The sequence below is a fragment of the Marmota marmota genome, unplaced genomic scaffold (genome assembly GCF_001458135.2).
Source record: "Marmota marmota marmota unplaced genomic scaffold, marMar, whole genome shotgun sequence".
In the NCBI taxonomy this organism is placed as follows: domain Eukaryota; kingdom Metazoa; phylum Chordata; class Mammalia; order Rodentia; family Sciuridae; genus Marmota; species Marmota marmota.
In genome coordinates, this window is record NW_025999899.1 from 1464317 (window position 1) to 1490317 (window position 26001).

The 26001-nt window shown below is 50.3% G+C and overlaps 1 protein-coding gene across 1 annotated transcript in view; it reads left to right on the forward strand.

The window, feature by feature from the left end:
- Window positions 1–26001, forward strand: part of Wscd1 (WSC domain containing 1) — a 43263-nt gene that overhangs the window by 10944 nt on the left and 6318 nt on the right. Inside the window, 5 exon segments of the mRNA XM_015506010.2 lie at window positions 5783–5897; window positions 7383–7567; window positions 11839–11960; window positions 24395–24554; window positions 25434–25598. Of these exon segments, the coding sequence (XP_015361496.2) occupies window positions 5783–5897; window positions 7383–7567; window positions 11839–11960; window positions 24395–24554; window positions 25434–25598 (747 nt within the window).

Sequence of the window (26001 nt, forward strand, 5' to 3'; positions counted from 1 at the left end):
GAAATTGAGGCACAGGGAAGTTCATTAAGTCACCAAGGTCATTCTCTTTGCTTGGGTTCCCTGGAAGCAAACCCTGAGACCGGGATTCAGATGCACACAGTAGATCTGGGGTGTGATCCCAGCAAACACTGGTAGGAGAGTGGGAAAGAGACCAAGAAGAGAAGCAGCCATAAAGGTGCATTATTGAGCAGGTTACTACTGGGCAACCAGAGCTTGACCAGCTCGGAAGGGTCTGGAGTCAGAATAGATCACACAGCTCCTGGTGACCTGGAAGCAGCAGGCCTGAGAGACAGGGGAGGCACAGCAGGATTGGCCATGGTTACAAGGCTGGGTTTCCCACCTGGGGACACTGAGTTATGCAGACTGTCTGTGCAGGGCTCAGTCAATTGTTGGGTGCTTGGTGAGTAGCCAGTAAGTGCTGAAGTTGCTCTTGAATGGTGACTGGGCTCAGTCATTTTCTCAGCATCTCTGATGCCTCCTCATTTGGTCCTGTGCCCTAAGTTACAAGAAGAACTGCTTTCTTGACTGTAAAAGGTGTAGTTGGAACATCAGGTCCTATGTGGAAGCGTGTAGAAGGAGATAGGTCAGGGTGGGCACCAAATCTGAGTTAGGAGAGCTATGAGTGCCAGGCCTTGGAGTTAAGCTGTATTCTTTGGGGGAGGGGTGCTGGGGTCTGAGGATGGTGAGAAGGGCCCAAGAAAGAAAAAGGGGTCCAAGGGAAAGAAAGGAGCCCAAGCTTCTCTTGCCTTAGGAAGATGATTCTGGTAGCCCCAAAGATTGAAAACTAGAGGAAAGAAGTTTTCTCAGAAATCATCTATAGGATTTAGGATTTCTCCACAAGGCTTGCACATTAGAAGAAAGAAATAGCTGATGGTTCCTCATTAGCTTATTTTACACAGGTGTGCTTTCTGTAAACTCACCCAAACACACCAAGAATCTGTCTCTATGCAGTTTTCACTGATGCAACTTGTTTAGACTAAGGTGTAAACGACTGACAGACGGCAGCATAGACTTCTTGAGAGGAAGTCATGATAAGAGCATAATTCTGAAAACAGACCTGGGTTTCTTTCTTGGTATTGCCATCCATTGATCCTGCAACCTAGGGAAAATTGGCCTTAATTCCTCTATTCATTTCTCTCTGTTCTCACTGTGGATCTTCTCTATGGGTCTACACATGTGTTTTTCACTGTGCCCTTGAGAGCCCAGTCTGGTGGTGGAATCAGACTTGTGCCCAAGTGATTACTACACACCATGACCCAGGTATGATAGCGGCATGGCAAAGGGCTTGCAGACTCATTAGACAAAAGTGACCTCTAGCCTGGTGTGGTGGCATACGCCTGGAATCCTAGCAACTAAGGGAGGCTGAGGCAGGAGGATCACAAGTTCAAAGCCACCCTCAGCAACGTAATGAGGCCCTAAGCAACTTAAAAAAAAATGGTGTGGGGATGTGGCTCAGTGGTTAAATGTCTCTGAGTTTAATTCCTGGTGCAAAAAAAAAAAAAATGTGACCTCTGCTATTGACCAGCAGAAAAGAGGGCTCAGAGTGACCAGCTATGACCCTGAGTATAGAATATGTATATCCAAGAGAACCAATAAGCATTCTTTAACTTACTTCTAGTAATAAAAGCTGAAGAAATTGTGGCTAGATATAAGCAGGACTGATGTTCAACTGTTATCTAACAGCATGGTCTTATTGAGGACTAAAAAAAATTGAAATACTTCCATACCTATTGATAGTTACTGCCCATAGCCTCTGGGGTGCCCTCTGTACTCTGGCTGCCTCCCCCAGTGACCATCAAACCTCCTCATTATTCAGCAAAGAAAGGATTAACTCCTGGGACAACAGGAGGTATTCGGAATCCAGTTCCAGCAGGATGGTGACAATTTTGAATGGTCTGCCCCGCACCATGGGTTGTTAAATATTTTGAATATGCCCCACAGTTTCAGGACTCATTTGCTCTCCCTGCAGAATAACAAAATCGTCTCTGTTGTCCCTTGGCTGGAGGTCTTCAGTGAAAGCAGGGGAAGCCAGGGCACTGGCCCCAAGGCTCTCTGGGAGCCCCTCCTGCTCCCTTCCCGTTGTAGGGCTCGAGAGGGCCTGCAGAGCCAGGCGGGCCTCACTGATGGAGAGTGGTCACAGTGCAGCCCTCTGGACAGCCGCTGGGGCCACAGACAAAGCAAGCATCTCTTTGCGGCCTGGGCATCCCGCCATCCTCCTGAAAGGGGATCCTGCAAGGCGCGGAAGCTGCAGGAGGCTCCATCAATCACTGAGCATTTCATTATACCTTGGACAACATCCATAATGGAATAAAATGTCAGTAAGTTTACTGGGGGAAAAAATAGTAACTTCTCCATAGCCAGTTTGTTTTTTTATTGATAGTAATTTTCAAAGACATTCCAATATCTCCAAAGCCATCGTTAATAGCCTCACGGCTTGTCCATTTTGATGTGCAAATGAACAGATGCAGAGTCACAGACAATAATGCATCGCCTCCATTTCAGCCGAAAGTAATAAATCCGCGGCAGGATGTGTCCCAGCACATCCCTCGAAAGTTCTCTTCTTTCCTGCACATTCTCGCCTCTGTCGGCGAGTTAGAGAAAACATTTGTGGTGTTTTGGGGATGAAAGAGCTCACCTGCTCCTCTCAAACCAGAGTGGCCATCTGCATCTGAGGCCGGGGCTTCCTCTCTACGTTGATCAGGTCCATAACTGGCCAGCTGGTAACTGCTAGCCACTCCTTGTTTGAAGAAGAACTGGAGTCTGACTCCTGGGAACCAGTTTTTCCCCTCCTCTTTTAATGGCATGCTCATTATTTGGCTAATATTTATGGATCCATTGTCACGCTAGGTCCCAGGTTAGAGGGGAGGATCAGAATGATAATAGCTGTTGCTTACTTGAACATCTGTCAAGTACCAGGCACAGCTCTATACAGGCTACATCTGTTTTCTCATTTAATTTAATCATAGCCTTCTGATGGCACCCTCACCGTTTTCATGGCAAAGAATATGAGTTTCAGGAAAGAAAAGTCATTGAGAAATTTTCATTATTAATAATGATCTAGAAACCTGGGTAGTTCCTGTGTCAGGCCTTGCATTTGACCTTTCATATGTGTTATCTTCTGCAATCTTCAAAACCAGCCTGTGGAATTGCCACCCTGTGCCCATTTTACCGATGGGAAAGCTGAGATTCAGAGAGGGGAAGCTGCACATCCCAGGTCACATAGCCAGGTAGTGGTGGAGCAGGGATTTGAACCTAAGTCAACCCATTGCCCAAAGCTGTTTCCATCCGGTTGCCCAGAAACCTTGGAACCTCAGCCTTGGAAAGTCTTGAGATGGGCCACTTTTAAAACCCTGTGGCTAATGTCCCAGCTACAGTGATAAATGTTTAACATTCCCTGAGCTCATGTTTTGGATTTTTAATTGAAAGCTTTAATGGACGTTTTTCTTTGCTGGGCAACACATCAAAAATTTCCCAGATAAGAGATTTCTTTTGCTAAGTAGGTGGGCAGAGGAGGGAAATTCATGCCTGCTGTCCTGGGAGAAAGTTCTCTGCAGTGAAGCATGATGGTTGCAATCGTCCTGAGGCTGACAGGACAGAGAAGCTTGCGGGGCCTGGGTCTCAGAGAAGCACGCAGTGCCCGTTGCCAGGGGATGGCCTGCTGGGAGTGACCGCGGGAGGCTTCTGGCTTGGAAGATGGCCAGACACTTTGGCGGACATTGAAGATGCCTGTCAGCTTCTTCCTCAGCCCTGTGTCCTCTGACCCTAAGGCTCTTGGGGGTCCTGGCGTGGTGAGGAGTGCAGTCTACTCTCGTCTTGGTCATTCTCTGCTTCCTCTCTCTTAAACTAGAGCCTCAAGAATTGCACCTTGGTGCCGTCAGCAGGACCATCCCTCCCTGTATCTGAGCTCTCAGCTCCTGTTCTTGCACCCATAGGGAACATCCGTGGGTTTTTAGGAGCCGTAATCCACTGTTGAGAGTTGGGTGTTGACATTGTCACTGTGCCTAACCCTGCTGAGTCAGGGTGGGTCATCAGTGGGGGTCAAGGTCTGGCCCCAGTGCTCCAGGAGGCTTCAGTCATGTAGAGACAAGACCCACTGGCTTGCAAGATGGTGAAGGGCAACAGTTAATGACAAGAACTTGGCTAACAGATGAGTTTTCCAGGTACAACTTGTAAGAATCCAAAGAAGCGACATGTCGCAGTGGGCTGGAGTGGGCAGGTGTGCCCTTGGTCTTCAGGACAGGCAGGGAGAACAGGGTGGATGTGTCAGGGGAGCAGTGATGGAGTGGGGCAGGAGAAATGAGCTTGAATAAGGGGAGGCAGCGAGGGTGGGTGACTATCCATTTGACAGTTGGGGAAACTGAGGCCCAGTTGAAGTGATTCAGCCAGATCAGAGATGGACAGAAAAGCCACTTTGGGTTTCAGGCCTCAAGCATGAGGTTGGTGGACCCATTTCTCCAGATCACTTAGCACAGGGCCCCTGAGTCCCTGCTTTGGACCAGCTCCTTGCCCAAGAATAAAAATGAGTCTCCCCTGCTCTGGGGGAGCCCGTGAAGCAGTAGACCATCAGGACTTTCCATCGGGGAGCCAGCAGGCTGGCTGCTGGAGGCCTTGGGTGTGCAGCTTCCGGAGAGCCTCATTCCCTGGAGGTGGTGGTGCCCGCTGCCAGTGGCATGGGAGAGGAGCAGGATGCAGGGAGAGGTGCAGCTTCTTTATCACAGGTGCCCCATCCAGATCTCAGCACAGCTATTGTGGGTGTGCATTCGCAGCTTGGGGACCGGGCGATGGCGTGTTTGCAAATTCCCAGCATTCTGTTCCTTCAAAACACGGTGGTGTGTGTGACATTCACCTGCCCAGTGCCGCGTTCGCATGGTGTTTTTGATCTCTGTGTTGCTCTGTGCGTCTCTGGGAGGCTTCTCCTTCCCTTAGCGGAACAGAATAGGCTGTCACAGACTCCCACCCACCAGTGGAGCAGTCCCCCAGTGTCCCCATCCAGGGATGTGCCGGAGTGACCAGAGAAGGCTCCGTGGTCAGTTGGTCCCATTGATTGCCACACAGGACACCTAACTTATTACCCCCTTAACAGAGCTGCTTGCACCAGCAGAGGACAGTGGATTTTTTTTTTTTTTTTTTTAATTTCTTAGCCTGTTGGAAAGCTCTTCCTTATGTAACCTGACATCAGATTTTCCTGGAGTCCTGTCTTCTCTCTGGCCTCACATGGAAGCAGCAAAACTTTCTCTTGAGACCTTGTGGAGGCAGAAGGGCCTCTCTGAGCCTAGAGAGACTAAGGATGGGGAGGAGGGGGTAGTGGCCATGGGAGGTCATTAAACTATTCAGTTACATTGCAAGTCAATAATTTTTAAAAAGTTTAATGAGATGGAAATGCTCACTACCCTGATTTATACGATACGTCCTATATGTCTATTGGATCATCACGCTATAATTATAATGTATAATGTATAATTAAAATCATAATAATGAATAAAAACAAATCCACATGTGGGTAGTGGAGAAAGCAGTAGTCAGCATGAGCCAAGCTCCTCACAGGGCTGCCCTGGTGGACAGTGGGCCATTTACTAAAGAGGGGCAGGCGGTGAACAAGATGGAGCTGTCCAGATGCCCACTTGGCTCCTGCACTGAGCGGGCATTGGGCTGCAGCCCTCACCCCCTGCTCTTCCCTGGAGAGGTGACTGAGCCAGACAGGACTAGAGACTCCTTGGCTTTTCCTAAGCATGGCCCCATGGTTCAGACCTCTCCCTCCCTGATCTTATCCTTCCTCCCACAGGAACCTACCTTGGCTGCTTCCGTGACGAAGGCCAGGAGAGAACTCTGAAGGGGGTAGTGTTTTATGACTTGAGAAAGATGACCGTCACCCACTGCCAGGACGCATGCGCTGAGCGGTAAGTGCTGGGACCCTGTGCTATTGACTCCCCTGGAGATAAGGTCAGAAGAGAGTCCCAGAAAGAGTGATGCCGTGGCTGCCAATATATTTAGACCTCAATTGATGAGATCAGATCCCCATCATCCAGAAGTAAGGTGCTGGGCCAGTGTCCAGAGACCTGCTTTCTAATCCAGTTGTGCCAGGGACTTGCTGTGTGACTTTGGTGAGATTTTTTTTTTCCTTCCATGAGCCTCCATTTACCCACCTTTTAAAAATAAAATGAGACGTTTTAATCTAGATTTCTCCAAGGATCTTTCCAACTCCATTAGCAAAAGTGTTTCTATTTGCGTTTATAACAAGTTTTCCTTTTTCGGATACTGCCAGCTCTCTTAATAGTTAGCAGACATTTGTCATGTGCCAAGCAAGGGTCCACTGTGCATGTGTGCTTGTGCACGAGTAGAGGACAGGCAAGGCAGCATGAGAGGACACTGTCATCTATTTCTATCACCTTAGATCCTCTTACAATTTTGATGTCACACAGAGCCCCACAATGCTCTGTTAGGTAGCAAATTAATTTGTCCCCTTTTTCACATGGAGAAACTGAGGCTGAGGAAAGGCAGGACAAGACCCTCCTGCATTGGATGCACTTTGCAGCTTAGATAAAGCTGAAACTGAAGATGGCAGCATCTCATTTTAGTTTCTTAACAATGAAAGAAACTGAGACTTGGAGGTAGGAAGTGATGTCCAGCATCTCACAGCTACTAAGTGGCCAAACAAGGTCTAGATGCTTCTGTCTGGGTTTTTAGTATGGGGCTTTTTATTCCAGGATCCACTGAGAGGGGAGTTTGAAAACACTGACCACTTTCTGTGGTTGCAATCCCATGTGAAACTTAATACATTCCATTTCCAATCTCTTTTTGTTTACAGCTGCAATTACAACGGGGGGAAAGGAGGTAGAGAAATGACCGGAGCCAGGGACTGGGCAGACGGCCCCTTTATAATATGACAAGTGGCAGGTGCTTTGGGCCTGGGACACACTTAAAGTTTTGACTTGTGCAACTGTAACATTGCTAGCTTGACATTGTCTGCAGTGAGAGTATTTACACCACAAAAATGGGCAAGCACTCCATATCAGGGCTCTCCCTGTCCCCTGCTGAGAACTAGGTTCCCAGCACATGGCTGATCCAGCCCCATGTATCTTATGACGTGAGGTCACTAAAGCTCAGGGATGAGGACAGAACAGTGGGGCTAATGACTTATTACAAAGGGAAAATGGTCCCCTAGACTTACCTAGATGACTTTTAATTCTGGATGAACACTGACTCCTCAGGCCAGCCACAGGCTGTGGGCCATCCTCCCTGCCTCCTCACCCAGACCTAACCTCGGCTTCCCGTCCAACTCTTATCCTGGCTCAAGGCCCATCTGTTGATGCCTGACCCGGACCTTTCTGCACCTAGGGCTCTGAGCCAAGGTCTGGACTCACCCAGTCTCCGTGTCCCTGCAGGTCCTACGTCTACGCAGGCTTGGAGGCCGGTGCGGACTGCTACTGCGGGAACCGGCTGCCAGCCCTGCGCGTTGGGCTAAAGGAGTGCAACCAGGAGTGCAAGGGAGAGAAGGGCACCGTGTGCGGGGCTGTGGACCGGCTCTCTGTGTATCGTGTGGACGCATTGCTGTCCAGCTCCAGGAAGCGTGAGTGTGCCCGCCTCTCCCTGAACTGTGCATGTCCCACGTGCTCCAACTGTCCCCTACTTATAGCCCCTCAACCTCACTATGTGGGGCAGATCCTGTGTCCTCCCTTCTCTCTCATCTTCATTATATGGTGCTATGTCATGGTAGGTGTCAGGGCCCATTGAAGACTCAACTGCTTGAGTTCGTGACTGAGACATGCCTTGCAGGAGGGAAGGATTAGGAGGCCTAGATATGCCTCATACATGCTGTGTGACCTCAGACAGCTCACTTACCTTCTCTTGGTTCTAGTCTATTTTGTAAACTGCCACTGAGGAGACCTAGATTTCTAGCAATAGGGCGGACAGAGAATCTCAAAGTTCTCTAGCTAGAAAACATCTGGAAATGTTGGGTAAGGTTAGCCAATATCATTTTAAATGGACAGCTTTCATTAGCAGGAAAGTAAGAACCACGGTGGTAGGAGGAGGGGATGATGGTTGCAGCCCTGGGTCTCAGGGCCCTGGGTCATCAGTCTTGGTAAACTTACTAAGGTCTAGGTTTTTCCTGTTTGAGCAGAGCAGGAAATGAGACCTTGGGCCTGTCATCCAACAGGGAAGTGGATTAAAACCTCTGCATCAAGTGGAACTCCATTTCACTGAAGTATAAACCAGTGGAAATTTCGATGAAAAAAAATAATTATTAATAAGTCACCCACCAGTTCAGGGAGATAGAAAGGAAGCTTCTCTATTTTAACTTGAACTTCAGTTGAAATTAAACTTTTTCAACAAATGAGTCCTTATACATTTTTACAAGTTCTGGGATTCAAATTTATACTGTGTGTTTCTAAAAATTCTAACCTTAAAGTTGGTTCTGGGATGCATGGAGTATCTGGTAGAGACAAATGCAAAATCGAGAGAGAGAGAGAGAGAGAGAGAGAGAGAGAGAGAGAGAGAGAGAGAACGCTGGACCATCACTCAGAGTTCCCACAGGTAAATTCTCACTGAAGATGAATTTACAATTCAAAATTACAGAACTCAAGAGAAAATAATCAACCATAAGGGAGAATAAGCTGATAACTCCAAACAAGAATTTCAAGGAGAGTACTGTCAATTAGAGATGACACCTGAGGGGGCCCAATTAGATAAAGTTGAAACTCAAGGTTGTCCTTATTATAAGATGATGGGCCTCAGATTTACTTAACCAGATAACAAAAGGTTCCTCTACAAAATATAACAGGGTTGTGCACATTCACATGTGCTGGGGGTGAGTCTTTTTTTTTTTTTTTTGGTACCAGGGATTGAACTCAGGAGCACTCAACCCCTGAGCCACACACATCCCCAGCCCTATTTTGTATTTTATTTAGAGACAGGGTCTCACTGAGTTGCTTAGGGCCTCACTAAGTTGCTGAGGCTGGCTTTGAACTTGCGATCTTCCTGCCTCAGCCTCCTGAGCCGCTGGGATTACAGGCGTGTTCCACCGCACCTGGCTCTGGGAGTCATTTTTCCTGTGACTGGAAGGGCCAGGCCGGGAAGAAGTGAGCCTTCTCCCACAGCATGGATGGAGACTTACGTTACCACTGGCCAGGGTGGAACTACAGATCATGGTGGCACAACCCAGACATGGTCTGCTTCTGTTCATGGTCTTGCCTCTGTCCATGGTTCCATGAGGTCAATGGATCAGTTCAGGAATGGACAGAACTCAGGAAATGAGGTGTCAAGTCAAAATCCAAGTCTGTAGAGGGGTTACTGGGGGGATTCTCTAGCAACAATTGAGTTTTCTAAGCAGTTCAGATGCCCATCCCTGAGAACCACAGTGCACCTAAAGGTCAGCCCTGGCCACCTTGTATGGATCAGAGTGTAGGGACAGCAGCCCAGTGTTTGTCCCTGACAGCTGGGGATACTCAGGTGTTCCTTGCATTCAGACAGGACATGTCTGGAAGCCAGGAGGGCCAGACAGAGCAATGGGCACAGGATGGGGAAACTGACAACATGCTCTTCCGCTTAAGGGTCCAGCAAAGAGGCCATTACCTCCACAGGTGCTTACTGCCACCTACCCTGCACCAGGCCTTGACTTGGCACAGAGGTTTGCCGTCACCTGGACATCCACATGGGCTTCCTGAGGACCAGGCTGCCCTAGGCTGGCTTTCTTGGATCTTTTATTTCTTTGGATTCAAACATTAGCCTGACCCCTTACCCTTCACCTCTGACCCCCAGCAGGACCAGTCCTGTACGTGGACTCTAGGATGTGCCACCCACTCTCCTCTCTGCTGTCACTAACTCTCAGAGACAGGTGTTGTACTTCTCTTGTCCACTGGCTAAGGGGCACATGGCCCAGTCATTTGGGCCAGCCCCAGATCTCAAGTCTGCCAGACCTGCTGTCATGGTTCATGTGGAAAATGGTGTCCACACCTCCCCTTTGGGCAGGCTGTGAAGCCCTATGTGGTTGACCCTTGCCTTCCCGCTCCCTTCTTGAGAGGACAGGCTGACAGGATCTCTCTCATAGGTGACCAGGTGACCCCACTATTGTAACTAGCAGCGGTTTCTGGCTAACAAGACTCATGGACCAGCTTCCAGGTCAGACTCAGGGTTCAGTCCTGAGAGCTCATTAATGTCTTCCCCTTGATGATGTCATTCTGTCCTGAGTGGCCCTTGGGTTCTCACCTGGAGAGCCACGGAGAGGCTGTGGAACAGGCAGCTCTAGGCAACAACCTGACTGCTCACAGTCGCATCTGGGGTACCTGGGGACAGCTGGTGTGACCCCTACAGCCCATGTGTTGCTCTCCTGTCATGTCAATGCCGTCCCCTCATGTACCTTGTCTGCTCAGCTCCTTCATTTACTCAGCTCTTCCTGGGAGCCTGCTCTGTCAGGGTCAGCTGGCTGAAGGCCACTCAGGGTGCCAGATGCAGATGCCCTTTGATTCCCTCTCTGTGACCTGGGGACTCACTAGGATCCTGGTCACTCTACCCTCCCTGTGTCTTCCTGTCCTACTGACATTCCCCTTGCCTTGTCCCTGTGCCTGTCCCACCCTAGCACCCAGTGCATCTACAGGTTGGTTCCTTGGGGACCAGCCATGCCACAGGACAGTCTTGTGGGACCCGTGTGTGTCCTCACCCTCCGCCTGGACACACCCAGGGCAGGCTTGTGGGTGTGGGAAAACACGACTCAGCCATGTGGTGCACTAATAGCCAGCCCCAGCTTGGTGGCATGTAGAAGGAAACAGAGTCTCTGGGCCGGTGACACAGGAAGATGGCAGAGCTAGTTAGGAGCAGTGACTGCCCATGAACCCAGGCCTCGGGGACTCTAAGTCCCTCTGTTTTCTCTGCAACAGGCTGCTTTCCTGCATTCATGCCTTACTAGGTCTAAGTTCTGACTTTCCAACCACCGCTGCTGTGGTCAGCCAGGATGGGCTTCCAGATCCCGGGGTTTGATCCTGCTTCGGCAGTTTGGCATGGAAAGTGCTCTCTGCCATGGTCAATGCCAGCGAAAGGAATTCTGCTGCTGGACAGGAGGTGTGGCGGGCAGAGCAGCCTGGTAGAGAGACTGAGCCCTGGGAGACCTTTTGTTCAAGGGAGTGTGGGATGAGAAACAGGATGTTTCCTAGAGAAACTCTGATGAGTTTGGAAGAAATAAGAACAGTTGGTGCCGGAACATTCCAGAAGGTTTGTTCAGCACCAAGGGAGCCAACGAGGGAGCTGGGCTTTTCCACCAGAAGGTCTAGAGAACAACTTGGCAGGAAGCTTCCTCGGTGACACAGGTGTCAGGAGTATTCCTAGAATTCGGGTGGGAGTTCAAGGTCAGAGGGAGGCAAAACTTGCTCAGAAGCAAAGCAGCCTTGTGGTCCCAGTGGCACAGCAGGATTGCGAACTTCCAAGTCTGCTTTTCTTTTAATGCCTATATTCAGAGGGCATAGAGTTTTCTAGAATATCAGCTTCTCAGGTCACCTGTCATGGACTCCGACACATAGTAATTGCCCAACCCAGGGAAGGAAGGAGAGAAGAAAGGAAAGACTGATGGACACCATCTGCAGAGATCTGGTAAAAGCAAACCCTGAGCTTAGCAGTTTCAGCCAAATGGTCCCTTGTCAGTGACCCTGGACAACCAAGGTCCTGTGCCTGGTTTCCTTCAGGATCTTGACTGCACCCTCTCCAGGACTGTCTCTCTGCCTGACTTGAGTTCTGCCCCTCTTGAGTATGCCTACACCTTTCTCAAGATCCAAAGTCAACATTTGCCCTTGTAACAGGCATCAGCACCCGTGGACACCATTTCTCACCACAAACCCATTTCCTTCCTCCCAGGGCGGACTGCTACCTACCGAGGGTGCTTCCGACTGCCAGAGAACGTCACGCAAACCTTCCCCACCTCCCTGGTGGAGGCCAATGTGACCGTGGAGACGTGCTCAGGATTTTGTTCCCAGAAAGTAAGATCCGTGATAATTTCTCAGCCCTTTAAGGATCCAGCATGTGTGGTGGTCTGCGGGGAAAGGACAGGTGCCCGTGCTGAGCTGCCTTTGTCTGCTCTGGCCCAGGTGGGAGCTAAGCAGTGGGTACAGGAGGGAGGCAGGCCACGCACCTGTTGCACAGAGGATGCCAGTTGTTTGAGGCCAGGTAGGGAATTGTCGGTGAAGGCTATAAAGCTGGAAGGAATGTGCCTTTCTGGATTCGAGCTCTGCACAAGTGTCAGATGTTAAATTGACTTGGTTTGGATGCGTGAAGATGCTGGCTTGGGACTTGGGGATAGCTGATGGATTTTCTGTTGTTGGCACCGATGATGTTGGGCTGCAAATCTGACTGCAGGGGTCATGGTCACACCTGCTCCTTTGGTTGGATCCAGACTGAGGAATGGAGGGTGATTCTGCTAGCACTGGACCAAGCACGCAAGGCCACTGTCCCCACATTGCATGCTAGCTCAGGAGTAGAAGGAGTTGAACAAGGACACAGGGGGCTTGCAAAAGGCAGGGCCAGAAGTGTGTGACAAAAGGCTGGGAGACTCAGCAAACAGTGTCCAGAGAACAATGAGGTCTTGGGCTGGGGTCCAGGGCTACCTGGGTGTGCTGCGTTTCAGTAGTCTTGACAGGACTGTGGTACTTAATCTACATAATAGAACAGGACTAAGGAGAGAAAAGGGCTGTGTTGGGTGACTTTTTCATTGCTGTGACCAGAAGACCTGATGAGAACAACGTAGAGGAGGGAAAGTCTATTTGGGGCTCCTGATTTCAGAGGTCTCAGTCCATAGATGGCCAACTCCATAGCTCGGGGCCCAAAGTGAGACAGCACAGCATGGAGCAGGGGCATGGTGGAGGAAGGCGGCTCAAGGAGGCAGAGAGAGCACTTTGCTCACCAGGGACAAAATAAAAGCCCCAAGGGCACAACCCAGTAACCTACCTTCTCCAGCTCCACCTGACCTGCCTACAGCTGCCACTGGGTTAACCCATATCGGTGTATTGATCCCCTGATAAGGTTACAACTCTCATACAATCATTTCACCTCTGGACATCTTGCACGTGAGCTTTGGGGGACATCTCATATCCAAACCTCGCAAGGGCCTTCACTATGACGATGATGGTGACAATGATGATCAAGAGAAGGGGACATTTACTGATCATGTATTTCATGCCAGGTACCATCCCAAGCACTTTATGTGGCTAACTCCTTTACTCCTTCTAAGAATCCTATAGGGTAGGGACTGAGGTCAACTCCATTTTCCAGGTGAGGAAACTGTGGCAGAGAGCCCAAGTAGTCTGCTCAAGGTCACCTAGCCAGTAAGCGGTGGAGCCCAGGCTTGACATCAGCCAGCTCCGCAGTCAGCTGTTGGTTCAGTGGGTACGGGGGAGGGGCTTCAGTGAAGCAGATGTCCTCGGGCCTATATGAGCACATCCTCTGCTGCACCCCACCCCACACGCCCCGGGAGCTGCCCTCTTCCTGCTTCCTGTGTTCCTCGGTTGCCTGGAGAGCTTTCCTCTGAGGCTGCATGGAGAACAAAGCTTCCACTGGGGCTTCCCTCTTGCCTGAGTGTGTCCTTTGAAGCAGCTCTACTGCATCACCAGCATTTCTAAAGCCACTGCCAAGGATGCCTTGGGGATCAGAGTCCACAGGACACAAAAATTCACCCAGCTCTGCACCCAGTTTATTGATTTGCAGACATCTGGCCTGCGGACCTGTGGGAGGCAGACCTCTGGGGGAGGCAGTCGGGATGCATGCTCAGCCGCCAGCTCCTGCCTGTACCCTCAGGGGAACAAACCACCCCCTCAAGGTGAACCTCACATCTGCAGTTCTGAGTAATTCCCCAGAAGGAACCCTCCACTGGGATCAAGGAGCTGCACTGGTCACACAGGCTGAGGCTGGCTCCCTCCATCAGCAGCCCTGCAGGGCTCCTGCTGAGGGCTGGGTGCTGGGCATGAGTCATCTGCCTCAGTCCTCCCAGGGGCTCTGCCAGGGAGACATTCTCCTTTCTGGTTGCTGCAAGAGGCAGCACAGGCTTGCAAGGTGGGAATGTCCACACCCAGGCACCAAGCAACTAGCTTCACAGCCCTGTCTCCTGACACCAGGGCCTCGCTGCCACTCTGTGTAAGTGGCAGAAAATATGAGAAGAAACAGGAGAGGGAATGGGCTGTCACCATGGCTGTGTGCCCTGAGCACTTCAGATGGCTTTGAGTGGATAATCTGTTCACATGTAACACAATAAAAAGATACCAGAGGGCCTGGCGGGAAGCTCCTCACTCCTGAGTCCTTCCACTCACGTCCATCCTCCCAGACAGCCCACAGCTGTCTGCTTTCCGAGACAGAATATTCAAGCAATTGCATCCTCTTCAATGTCATTATGAACCCCCCGGATGGTATAGAGCCCCGCACACGATTCTGCACCAAACCCGTTCCACTGGACTATCCATCTTCAAGATGGTTCCATATCAGCAGAGAAAGTGATTTCTCCATCTTTTTTTTCCCCATTACACAGATGGCCTATAATTTATTTAACCCACCCCTGCCTGTTAAACATTTAGGTTATTTCTAGTCTTTTGCTGTTACAACAACATGGCATTGGCTATCCTGGGGTCATTTTGTCTGAGTGAATCTGTAAGGAAATAAAACAACCCTAGGAGAGTTCAAGAGTGTGTCTGTCATTGTAGTCAAGAGTTGTCAGGTTGCCCTTAGCAAAGGTTATACTAATTGTATCTCCCTTCCAGTGAAGAGTGAGGACAACTGTGCCACCCTGGTAACCCTCATCTATGGGAAGGGTGGATTCCAATCCTAGGCAGATACCCCAGGAGCACCACTGATTGGCCAGCCCCTTAGAACCCAGAGGGTCCTGCCTTGTGGTCACAGGCAAGACTTTCAAGATCTAGAACTCTTCAAACTTCTATTTTCAGCTTTCCTTCCTATTTACTGGCACAAATCCAGGTTGCTACAATTTCACAGCGGAGCCTGTGCCAAAAGATACCCACAGGCTCTTGGGGATCTTAAGCCATTTGAGACCTTAGCACCTTGTCCAGTTCCCCTTGTGATACATTTCAAGGACGAGTTACCTGCTCAGCTCTGGCACATGTGGCTGGGAATCATTCTGGTCAGACCGTAGGGAAAGGCATCTCCTGTGCCTGTGCCCTCCGTGCCTGCAGCATTGGATTCCGCGTGACAGCGTCTCCCTCATCTGGCCCATCTGTATTGTCGGATGGGAGGGTGGGTGTTTCCTCGGGTCCCATTGTTTAGAGCTGCAGGATTTTGCAGCTGTAGGAAGAGTCACTATTTCCAGTTTGAAAGTTGAAAGCCCGACTTAGTAAACGCACGTGGAGTGAAATTTGGCAAAACACATACGCTGATATTTATAGTGGGTGAAGCCAGATGCTGGGTGCCTGCAGAGTCTAGTGATCCGTAATCACTGGCCCCACTCATCACACCCGGCTCATGTCTGAGGAGGGGCTGGGATGGGAACTCAGGGGACTCACTCCTGGCAGAGTAAGGCCAGTGCTTGAAGCAGGTGAAGGAAACTGAGAGGGAGGCTTAGAAGGGAGGAGGATGGCCCCTTTTAGGGAGGTGGGAGCTGGAGCAGTTGGGCAAGGTCAGCAGGTTGGGTGAGTGGAGCAGGGAGTGCCTTGTGAGAGGTGGCACCTGTGGAATGGGACCAAGATGGTGGGGAAGCTGCCCAGTCCTGCCAGAGTGGAGGGCTACCTGGGGGTGGCGTGAAACGTAGGGTGGGGACAAGTTGCAGAAGACTGAGATGTCTGCTTTAAAATTCAGACTTTTTTTCAGGGGGGAAAAAGAGAGGGAGTTCCTGAGGGTGTGGCAGGGAAGGAGTCATATGACCCACATGATACTGCACAGCTGCCAGAAGGTTATTCTGGAACACGGAGAGGGGTAGAGCGGATGAAGGAGGAAGTCGATCGGAGAGATGCTCCAGGAGCAGAATCCACATGAGACGTGGGCATCAGCTGGGGGGATGAGGAGGCATGTGGGGGGTAGGGGGAAACATCAGGCCAGAGGAGAAGGGGAGTTTCCCGTGGATCCCTCTGGAAGGCAGCATTCCTTTGTGCCTTGACAAAGCAGCCACAGAAGTCAACCGATGATGACCTGGCTATAAAGTGAGGGATTCCAGGAAGGGCATGAATGGTACCCAGATATCGTGCATCCCACTACAATGACCGCTGACCCAGCAGAGTCAGCCTTTGGTTCCCAGACCAGCTATCCCTGCTCCCTTGTCTAGCCTTTGGATGTTGCTATAACTTAGACTCAAGCCTTCTGGGCTGGCAGCCCCTGAGCCCTGCAGATTCCTGGTAGGGGCTTTGCTTCACCCTAGGCAAGGTGGGGGAAAGACATTTCAGGTTGGAGAATTCTTTGTTTCAGGATCTGCCTGTGCATTAGAGGATACTTAACAGTCTCCCTAGCCCCTGCCCACTAGATACTAACCGCAACTCTCCTCTCACTTGTGACAATTTTAGACTCCAGACATTGCCAAAGGGCCCTGGAGGGGAAAGCACCCCTGATTGAGCCCCATGGCTTGCTTGAAGACGTTGGTTAGCAATGCCCAGGCCTGGCCCACTTTACCCCAGGTCTGAATTCTACCTCTAGCCTTGAGGTCTGGGCATGTGAAAGCAGTTGGAAATTCATCTGACCTTGGTCTCCTGAACATTGAGGGTGGTGAAAGCGGTGCATTCTGGGATGTCTGGCAGTGCTTTCCTGTTCTGAAGGCCAAGCCCTCTTCTCCAGGAAGGCCGGTGGTACGGAGGCTGCAGGGCAGTCCCCGTGGAAGCTTTATCTCATGCTCATTTGGCCAAAAAAGCAGGCTCCCAATACCCTGTGAGGTGGGAATGGCTAAATTATGCCAGGGTCATACCGTGGTCTATAATAGAGCCATTGAAAATGTTTTCCAAAGACTTGCGTGAGGGAAAATGTTCGCAGCAGAATGTTCGGTCGGGGTAGGGGAGGGGACCAGAGGCTTAATTGGGGCCAGCTGGGTAGAAGGGCTGCTGGGAGTGACAGATGTAGAGGTGGGGCTTGGCAGCAGGCAAAGAGGGGGAGCCCTCCTTGCAGCACCCCCACCTTAGAGCTGCCCTCTGAGGCTTCTTTGTGGCCCCCCCGATAAAAATCTCTACTGTGTTTTTTGCTTGTTGGTGAAAATGGATTTGGGGAGCTCCAGGAGTGCAGTTGAACAAAAAAAAAAAAAAAGAAAGAAAAAGAACATTTGGGGCAATATTAGCATCTTAATGATCTGATTCTCTGCCAGCGAGAGGGACTTGACCAGTGTAACGTGTTTTTAAAGCCTCCTGAAATGATCCTGCCTAATTTCCGGTGGTGATCATATTGAGGTGGGAGGAGACCTGCTCTCCCTCTTTCGCCTTCAAGATCCTATCAGCTCCTTCGTTGGTACGCAAAGTTCGAATGAGCAGAGGGGCAGGTAGATATTTGCATTGCTACCAGTTCGGATCTCGGGTCATTGATTTTTGAAGCCTGATATTTGTCCACAAGCAAACGCATAGACCATTTGTGGGAGTGAGCATTCCAAAATGGGGCTGATAGGTGAAATCTCACACCCTTTGCAGACAGGTCACCAAGGAGGGAGGCTTCACCAGCTAGTACACCTTGGGACCTGAGCTTTGTTCTCAGTGGCTGTGCTGATAAAGGAATGGGGGGTGGGTAGAAAAGGGATCACATTTTTCTTTTACCTTCTTTTAGCCTCTTTTGATGTCTAGGTTTGCTTGCAGAATATTAATCACCTGGATGGTTTCCCATTGACATTTCTTAAGGGCTTTTTCTTTGGCCATTTAATGGTGGTGCTAACAGGGCCACCTGTGAACTGGAAAGGCACGCACTCACGTGGAGCCTGCTTGTTCTCCGCTAGGTAGCTGCTCTCGCTAAGTCCACGTGGATCTGGGCAGATGCAATCCATCCTGGATAGACGCTTGGTCTCTGGGGGTGGGCACCCTATCTCACATCTTTCCCCGGGGTGGGGTTTTCAGAATTGCTACCTTGATGTGAAGAATCTTCCCTTGTTGAAAGACTATCTTGCCAATAGGTGGCTGAAGTAACACTTTGGAAGAACCCATAGAGAAGCTGTCAATATTGAACCTTGTGTGTGCTCTTAAGAACACTGGTTTGTGTTTTGGAATATCTACTTTAGAAAATTTGAGAGCGTAAAAATAAAAATAAAATTCATCCGTAACTTTACCACCTCAGAGAAAACAGCTAACATTTTACAGCCTTTGGGTCTTTTATTGTAGGTATAGTATAGGGAATTTGCGTTATGAACATTGACTCTTCCCTCCTTACATCTGTTCCCTTTTCTTGTGTTTTATGTCCAGGACATTTTTTATGTTTTCATGCTTTGCCTCCCATGACTGTATGCATTCCACTCTCTCCTGGTGGACATTGAGTTCACTTCCTCTTTTCTTTTCCTTTCCTTTTTAAAATGCTCATTATTTATTATTTCCTTGGACTGTGCTAGCAGATATGGAATCGTTGGGACTCAGGATATGTACGTTTTAGGTGTGTGCTTCTCAGACTTCTGATACATTTTTTGGAGTACATCTCTTAGCTTCACCCTTAAGTTGATAGAAAGGAGGATTTGGACTTATAGTATTCTGGGTTCATATCCCTGCCCTGAACCTTCGTTTTTCTCATCTGCTAGGTGGGACTGTCAGAGGTGAAACTGCCTCACTAGATTAGGACAAGGACTCTGTGATTTATGTTCTTGAGTGTCTCTTGAGTAACAAGTGTTCCAGATGTGGATCATGATGATTCCTATCATTCAACTTCCCCTGGTTCTTTTGCTCTATGGGGGGATGTCTGAGAAACTGCCTAAGATGCAGAGCTGGTCCTTTCCCAGGTCGGTGGAAACCCAGGTGCCCTGGGATCTCGATGGTGGGATGGGTCCATCACAGAGCGTTTTGTGGACTTTTGTCTGATGGATGGGTGGCTTTGATGGGAAGGTGTTCCCTGGAAGTGGGATTGGCAGGTCAGCTGCCCAGGGGGTTCAGGTTTTCAGAAAGCTACTCACCCAAGGGGACAATCCTATATGGTACCTGGAGACTCTTTAACCTTTGCCCCAAACCATCATACTTGACCTTTTCTCCATATCCAAAGAACAGATGGCTCAGTATCTGTTTAAAGTGAGGCTGGACACATGGAAGGGGAGTCAGCTCTTGACATGGAGAAGAGAAGACACTGGGGTTGTGAGGGCAAAGCTTCTGGCCCTGTGCATTTGATTTCACCCAGACTCAGACCATCTAAGCTGCTCAGTATCTACTGTATGAAAAGTACCCGAGAGCATTTCAGTGCTCAAATCCCTCTTTGGAATGGAGATATCAACTCAACCCACCTAAATTTAAATGCACAACTGCATTCCCCAGAGCCCTCATCGCTAAACCCTGCCCCTTTTATAGATGATAAAGCCAAGACTCAGAGATACCCAGTGGCCTTTTTTGGAGACCACATACGGGATTCAGACCTGAGGTTCCTGATGGCAAGCCTTGGGCTGTCTCCACCTCCCAGAGCCGCCTCTCGGAGCCCCACAGCCCTGATGTCAGTCACAACATCACTGGATGCGTTTTCCTTCAACCTGTCATTTGCCTGACAGCAGAAGTCCGCTCGGCATCCCTCATCCCTGCAGCTACCCTTGCAGACATCTTCTTTCCTTCCCACATCTTAAATGTTCAGAGCTGCCTCTGGAATGAAGCGAAGGCCCCGGAGGTGAGAGAGGGGCTCACAGATTTTCTCTGGGAATCCCCCGCCCTGCTCTCCTTGGTTCATCCCCCAAGGAGTCAAGTCACGGTGATTGGGCAAAGCACGGGTCTTGGAATCCGGGAGGCTGACTCTGTGCCCACTCACCTGACAGACTGGAGATCGTGGGCTATGGGTCACCTGCCTTTTTTGCCTCCATTTCCCCTCTGTGCTCTCTCAAATCTCTATAATTCTGCACAGTTTGAGAGATCCTGAGAAGGGTGCTCAGAGAAGGATGGAGTTGGAGGAGGCAAGGCCTGGTCAGGCCTGCTGGGACCCTGGCTCCATGTGTTCTGGAATATCCACTCCTCGATCCCTTGGCCATGGGCTAAGCTTTTGCATGTGGATCCTCACGATCTACAGGGCCCAGCCTTTGCTGTCTCATGACCTGGCTCCAAGCCGAATGCCCACCCTCCTGTCAGGCTCAGATGCAGATCCCCCAAACCCCCAGCTGAGCTCCCATCCTGCCCCCTGCCCTGCCTCCAGCCGCAGGTGCAGTATCAAGGTGTGTCTCTGCCCTGCCCAGGATGGGCGAGGTGCTTCCATTGAAGCCCCCTCTTGGGTTTGTTTGAAACCACCCCACGCCTGCTTTCTTTATCTGCTTTCCTTTCTCCGAATCCTCTTCTCCTCCTCTCTGCCCTTTCTCTCCTCACTGAAGCTTGGAATGGTGGCGGGGTGGGGTGGGGGGAATGTAAGTTGGCAGAGAGATAAGATTCATCAATATTTAATTTTTATGGAAATCATGTCCTAGAAATCCCCAAGGGGCTGAAAATTGTTCTGTGTTTTCAGAATCCAGTGATGTTGCTGAAGCGGTTATGTTGTAAATAAAACCACATTACTGTCTGCAGTTCTCCCGCCGCTCTGCAAACACCCGGAAACTTGACAGTTTAATCCACTCAGGGAAGCAAAAAAAGGTTCGGGTCACTGGTGGGGGCAGCTCATTCTGCAGCCCTGGGATAAAAGATTGTGAGGCATCAGCGCTGGCAGCGCTGGTGCTGCTGGGGAGGGAGACGGAACCCGTGTGCGCACAGCGGATTTCCCATGCCTGCCTCTGAACGGGAATCCCAAGACAGCACAGCCCCCAACCCCAAGGTTCCTGAGCTTGGGGAGGCTTTGCTTAGCAGTAGCAGGATTTTTGTCTCCTCCTTCACACCCAGTGAGGCTACTGGCCAAACAACCAGCAGAAAGATAGTATTCGAGGTGGTTGGAATGGTGTTTGAGGGGCTTGGGATCTGGAAAGGAGTTTGGTCATCCATCCATCCATCCATCCAGCCATCCATCCATTCATCTATCCATTCATCCATCCATTCATCCATATATCTATCCATCCATCCATCCATCCATCCATCTGTCCATTCATCTATCCATTCAACCATCTATCTATCCATCCATCCATTCGTCTATCCTCCATCTATCCATCCATCCATCCATCCATCCATCTATCCATCCATCCATCTATTCATCCATCCATTCATCCATCCATCCATCCATCCATCCATCCATCTATCTATCCATCCATCCATCCATCCATCTATCTATCCATCCATCTATTCATCCATCCATCCATTCATCCATCCATCCATTCATCCATCCATCCATTCATCCATCTATCTATCCATCCATCCATCTGTTCATTCATTCATGCATTCATACCTCAAACATTTATTGAGTATCTGCCACAGGAGAGATACCACTTTAGGTGCTGAAGATATAGCAAAGCATACAAAGCTCACAAGAAACCCTTCCCTGCTTGCATCCTCCTGGGTAGAGGCAGGCAGTCAACCAGATAAATATGTAAAGTACATAGTATGTTGTGTTGATAAGCTCAGGAAAGAAAAATGAGGCAAGCTTCGTAGGTGTTTACCCATGAGAAATGAAAACATCTATCCACTAAAAGCCTTGTATGAGGATATTTAATGCAGCTTTATTCACAATAGCTAGAAGCTGGAAACAGCCCAGATGTCCATCAACAAGTGGATGAATCAACACACTGCCCCGTCTACACATAGAATACTATGTGCCAATGAAAAGGACCCATCTACAGACACGTAAAAAAACAGGGATGAATTTGACAAATATTTTTCCGAATGAAAGAAGCCAAACACACAAAAATAGGTACTGGGTGATTCTATTTGTATGATATTTTAAAACAGGTCAGTGGTGATAGAAATCAGAGGAGTGGTTGCTTTGGATGAGAGAGGGATGAGGGCAAAGGGGCAGAGGACCCTGTGGTGTGATGGACATGCTGCCGGTCTTGGTGTGTATTCACCAAAACTGATTGAGTGCTACACCAGGGGGGTTATTTAACAAAATTAGAAAGCAGAGCATGGGAGCAGGGTGTGTTGAGGAAGATGGGAGGGGCACTGCAACTTGTAAAGGGGTGGCACTGTGACAGTGACTTGAAGACGGTGAGGGGGAGAGAGCCACAAGGGTATCTGGAGAACATTCCAAGAGGATAGAACAGCGAGTGCAAATGTCCTGAGGTAGGAGCCGGAACAGAGTGGTCAGGAACAGCAAGAAGGCCATTGTCTGAGTGTGCACAGGCTGCTCTGACACAGGTTGGGTGGCTTAAATGACACACATTTACCTTCAGAGATCTGGAGGCTGAGACTCCAAGATGGAGGTATCAGAAGGTTTCTCCTGAGACCTCTCTCCTTGGCCTGTAGGTGGTCGTTTCTCACTGGGTCCTCAGGTAGTTGTCCCTAGGTCTGTGTGCCGTCTGTCTTAACCTCTTCTCTGCACAAGGACACCAGTCATATTGCATTAGGGCCCCTCCTAAAGGCTTCATCTTAATTATCTCCATTAAGCTCATCTTTTCAATAAGGTCATATTTTGAGGTACTGGGGTTAGAGCTTCAGGGCTTGAATTTGGGGGACACAGTTCCACTCATTATAGCTTAATATGGATGGAAGTGTGGGGGGCACAGCCAGTCCCCTGTGTGAGCTCTCAAGTTGTACCCTGGGATCTAGGCTGCTGGGTTCTGCAGCTCCCTGGGGAGGAGGTGTCCATGTGGGACAAGGTGTTGTTGTTGTTATTGTTGTTTTGGGGGTTTTTTGATTGGTTTTTGTTTGGGGTACTAGCAATCAACCCCAGGGCCGGTGCATGCCAGGCAGGCCTCCACCACTGAGCTCCATTCCCAGCTCTCAACGAGGTCTCTGTGAGAGGGGTCAGAGGTCACACTTCTTGAGATCTCTTTTCATGAATTCACATCACAGTGGACACTTGCTTCCAGCAAAGCCAGCGGTGTACTGGTTGAGGGTCAGGTCCCAGATGGCGCTTTCCGTTGGGAAGGAAGTAGCCGTGGAGTCTAGCTGCAGAGACAGTGGGGCTCCATGGCCTCTTGTACTCTCCCGGCGAGCGCAGAGGCCTCCTTGGTTTAAGGAAGGGTGAGGGACGTGGGGGACCTTTCCCAGGGGCTGCCGGGCCTGGGAGAGGATCCAACCTGCGGTTCAAGAAGCACTCAGCAGCATTTCCTCCTGCTGCCTGGCCCTCCCTGTCTGCATCTTCTCTATTGTCTTACGGGAGTGCTGAGCTCCTCAGCTTTACCAAGCCGTGCATAGTAAATGCTATCGGTTTTCTTTTATTTATTTATGCCGCAGTCTGGCTGGGCACAATCAGGAGCCAGCAAACTTCCAGCTGCCAATTTATTTATGAGATTTCTCGCTGTGGGCAAAAAAATAAATAAAAAGGTTCGTGCAGCGATTCCCTCGGCAGTGAGCAGTTCCCTCCACCCACTGCCTTCTTCCCTTGCACACGCTCATGGACGGCTCCCTCATCCCTCCACGCTCCAGGGGACCCAGCATCTCTGGTGGAAAGACACAGGAAGGAGTGGAGATGAAACAGGGCTAAATGTCCCTACCCAGTGCCTGGTGCATAGTAGGTGCTCAAAAAAAAAATAAGTGGAAAAGGTGGGTAGATGTATTTTTGAGTGAGCTGTGGCAGGTGCCCAAAGGGGTGAGGCTGAGGATGGCTCATTCTCATTCCTCGGTGAAGCGGCTCCTGTGGACCAGGCCCAGTGCTGGGCAGTTTGTACCTGTCCTGTCTAGCCATCACCATATACCTACAAGATGGATTTTATTACCTTTTCTCAATGGTGAGATTCAGAGAGGTTACGTTTCTTACCCAAGTTGCCCAGCAAGTGTGTAAGTAGCTTTCCAATCTTCAGGAGCCAGCCCACTCCACTGGATGGTGCAGACACACCAAATTGGAACCAGAACCCCTTGAGAGACTGCCAGGAGCTGGCTGGGTCCCCACAGGCAGGCATTTCTTCTCTCCTAACTCAGAAGGGTCCCTCCTTTTTCAGGAAACCCCCATCACATGGGCCACCTTGGGCAAACACCTCTGAAATCTCACTTCCGGGCCCTGCTTCCTACTTCCTGCCCTTCACCCACCCCTCTGCCTGAGTGCCACTTACACTGTGCTGACAGTTGTCCTGTCACCCACTCAGAGCTCCTGGCGGGCAGAAGTCACGCTTGTTGGGTTTGTCTCCCTGGATCTGAGCACAGAACCTGCTCATGGAAGGAGGGCAGTCACCCCTGTTGACCAAGGCCTCAGATGGTCCCCACATCTGTCCCACCTGGAGCCTGAGCTGTGGGAAGACGGGGCCTTCATGTTCACCCCAGTTCTTCCTCTTCTCCTTCCCGGGCAGGAGTTCCCCTTGGCCGTCTTCCGGGGCTGGGAATGCTACTGTGCTTACCCCACCCCACAGTTCAATCTGCGGGATGCTGTGGACAGCTCGCTGTGTGGCCAGGTCCCCGAGGCGCAGAGGCTGGCGGGTTACTGTGAGGTCTACCAGACGCCCGTGCAAGGTGAGATCTGCAGCCATCACTGGGTGTGATGGCTTTTGGTCTGGGGTGGGGGAGAGTTCCCAGGATTGGAAATGCCAATGATCCCCCGGGACTGGGTGGGGAAGGTGTGTGGGTTGAGTCTCCAGCATCTTAGCCAGTGAGACATGGACGCCAGGGCTCAGTTTCAGGAACCCCTGGCCCTTTATCTGAGTCTCTGGGGATGATGGTGTAACAGGAGGATGAGAAGAGTGGGGAAGAAGGGCAGGCCCAGAGGGACATCAATGGCAGGTGGTGGGGTTGGGGGGCTTGGGGAGAAGAGAGCTCCATCTCTAAGACCTCTAGACCCTGGTATCGTCCTTGGTGTGAGCATCACATCTGCCCTAGCTGACTTTAAGAACTGAGAGGGGACAAGCCGGTGGAAAGGAAGATTCCCAACTTCTGGAGCATCAGCTCGGACTAGGACAGCCCTGAGGGCCTGAGGGTCTGGGGACTTTCTCCTGGCCATTTCATGTGCTAGAAAAGGAAGATGAGCTCCAGAGAATTGCTCACCTGAAATGAGGCCAGCCCTGGTTCCCTGTGGTATGTGACATGGCTCATCCCGGCTAAACCTCCTGTTCACCTCTGCTATTAGAATCTGGAGTCATCTGGGCAATGCTACAAGCCAGAGTTTGGCTGTGGCCATAGACATGAAGTGGGGTGAAAGTTGATAGAGCAGCCTTGTCATGGGGCTTTCTTTGGCCAGCTACAGACCTGTGCACCCAAGGTTCAGGTGGCAAATGCCTTCACCTCATTGGGCCTTGGTTTTCCCATCTGTTGAATGGAAATCTTGGACCATCAGTTCTCATCCTGGGGAATCTGGAATGGAGGGGAGTAACCCTGGGATGACTTCTGGACTTTCAGATACTCGGTGCACAGACAGGAGGTTCCTGCCCAACAAATCCAAGGTGTTTGTGGCTTTGTCGAGCTTCCCGGGAGCCGGGAACACGTGGGCCAGGCACCTGATCGAGCACGCCACCGGCTTCTATACAGGGAGCTACTACTTTGACGGGACCCTCTACAACAAAGGCAAGTCAAAGCTGCAGGGAGGGGCAAAGTAGCTCCCAGAGGTTAGACTGTCCCCTCCTGGGGCATGAGAGCAGTGCCTGTCAACCTTGAGCATGCATGAGAATCACCTGACTGCCTTTCTAGAATACAGATTCTTGGGCCACACCCCAGAGTTTGATTCAGTTTGTCTGGGTTGAGGCCCGGGAATGTGCATTTCTAACCAGCTTCCAGGGGAGGCTCATGTAGCCAGTCGTGGGACCACTTAGGGTGGAACTTCATGAGACAGTGCCAGATTCAAAGGGTCAGACTCACAGCTTGGATTCCCTCTCTATAAACATTTTTTGAATTTCCCTTTTTTTTTTTTTTTTTTAGGCAAGGGGTAGCTCATCAAAATGCAATTTTCTTTAAATAGGTCCAAAAATCT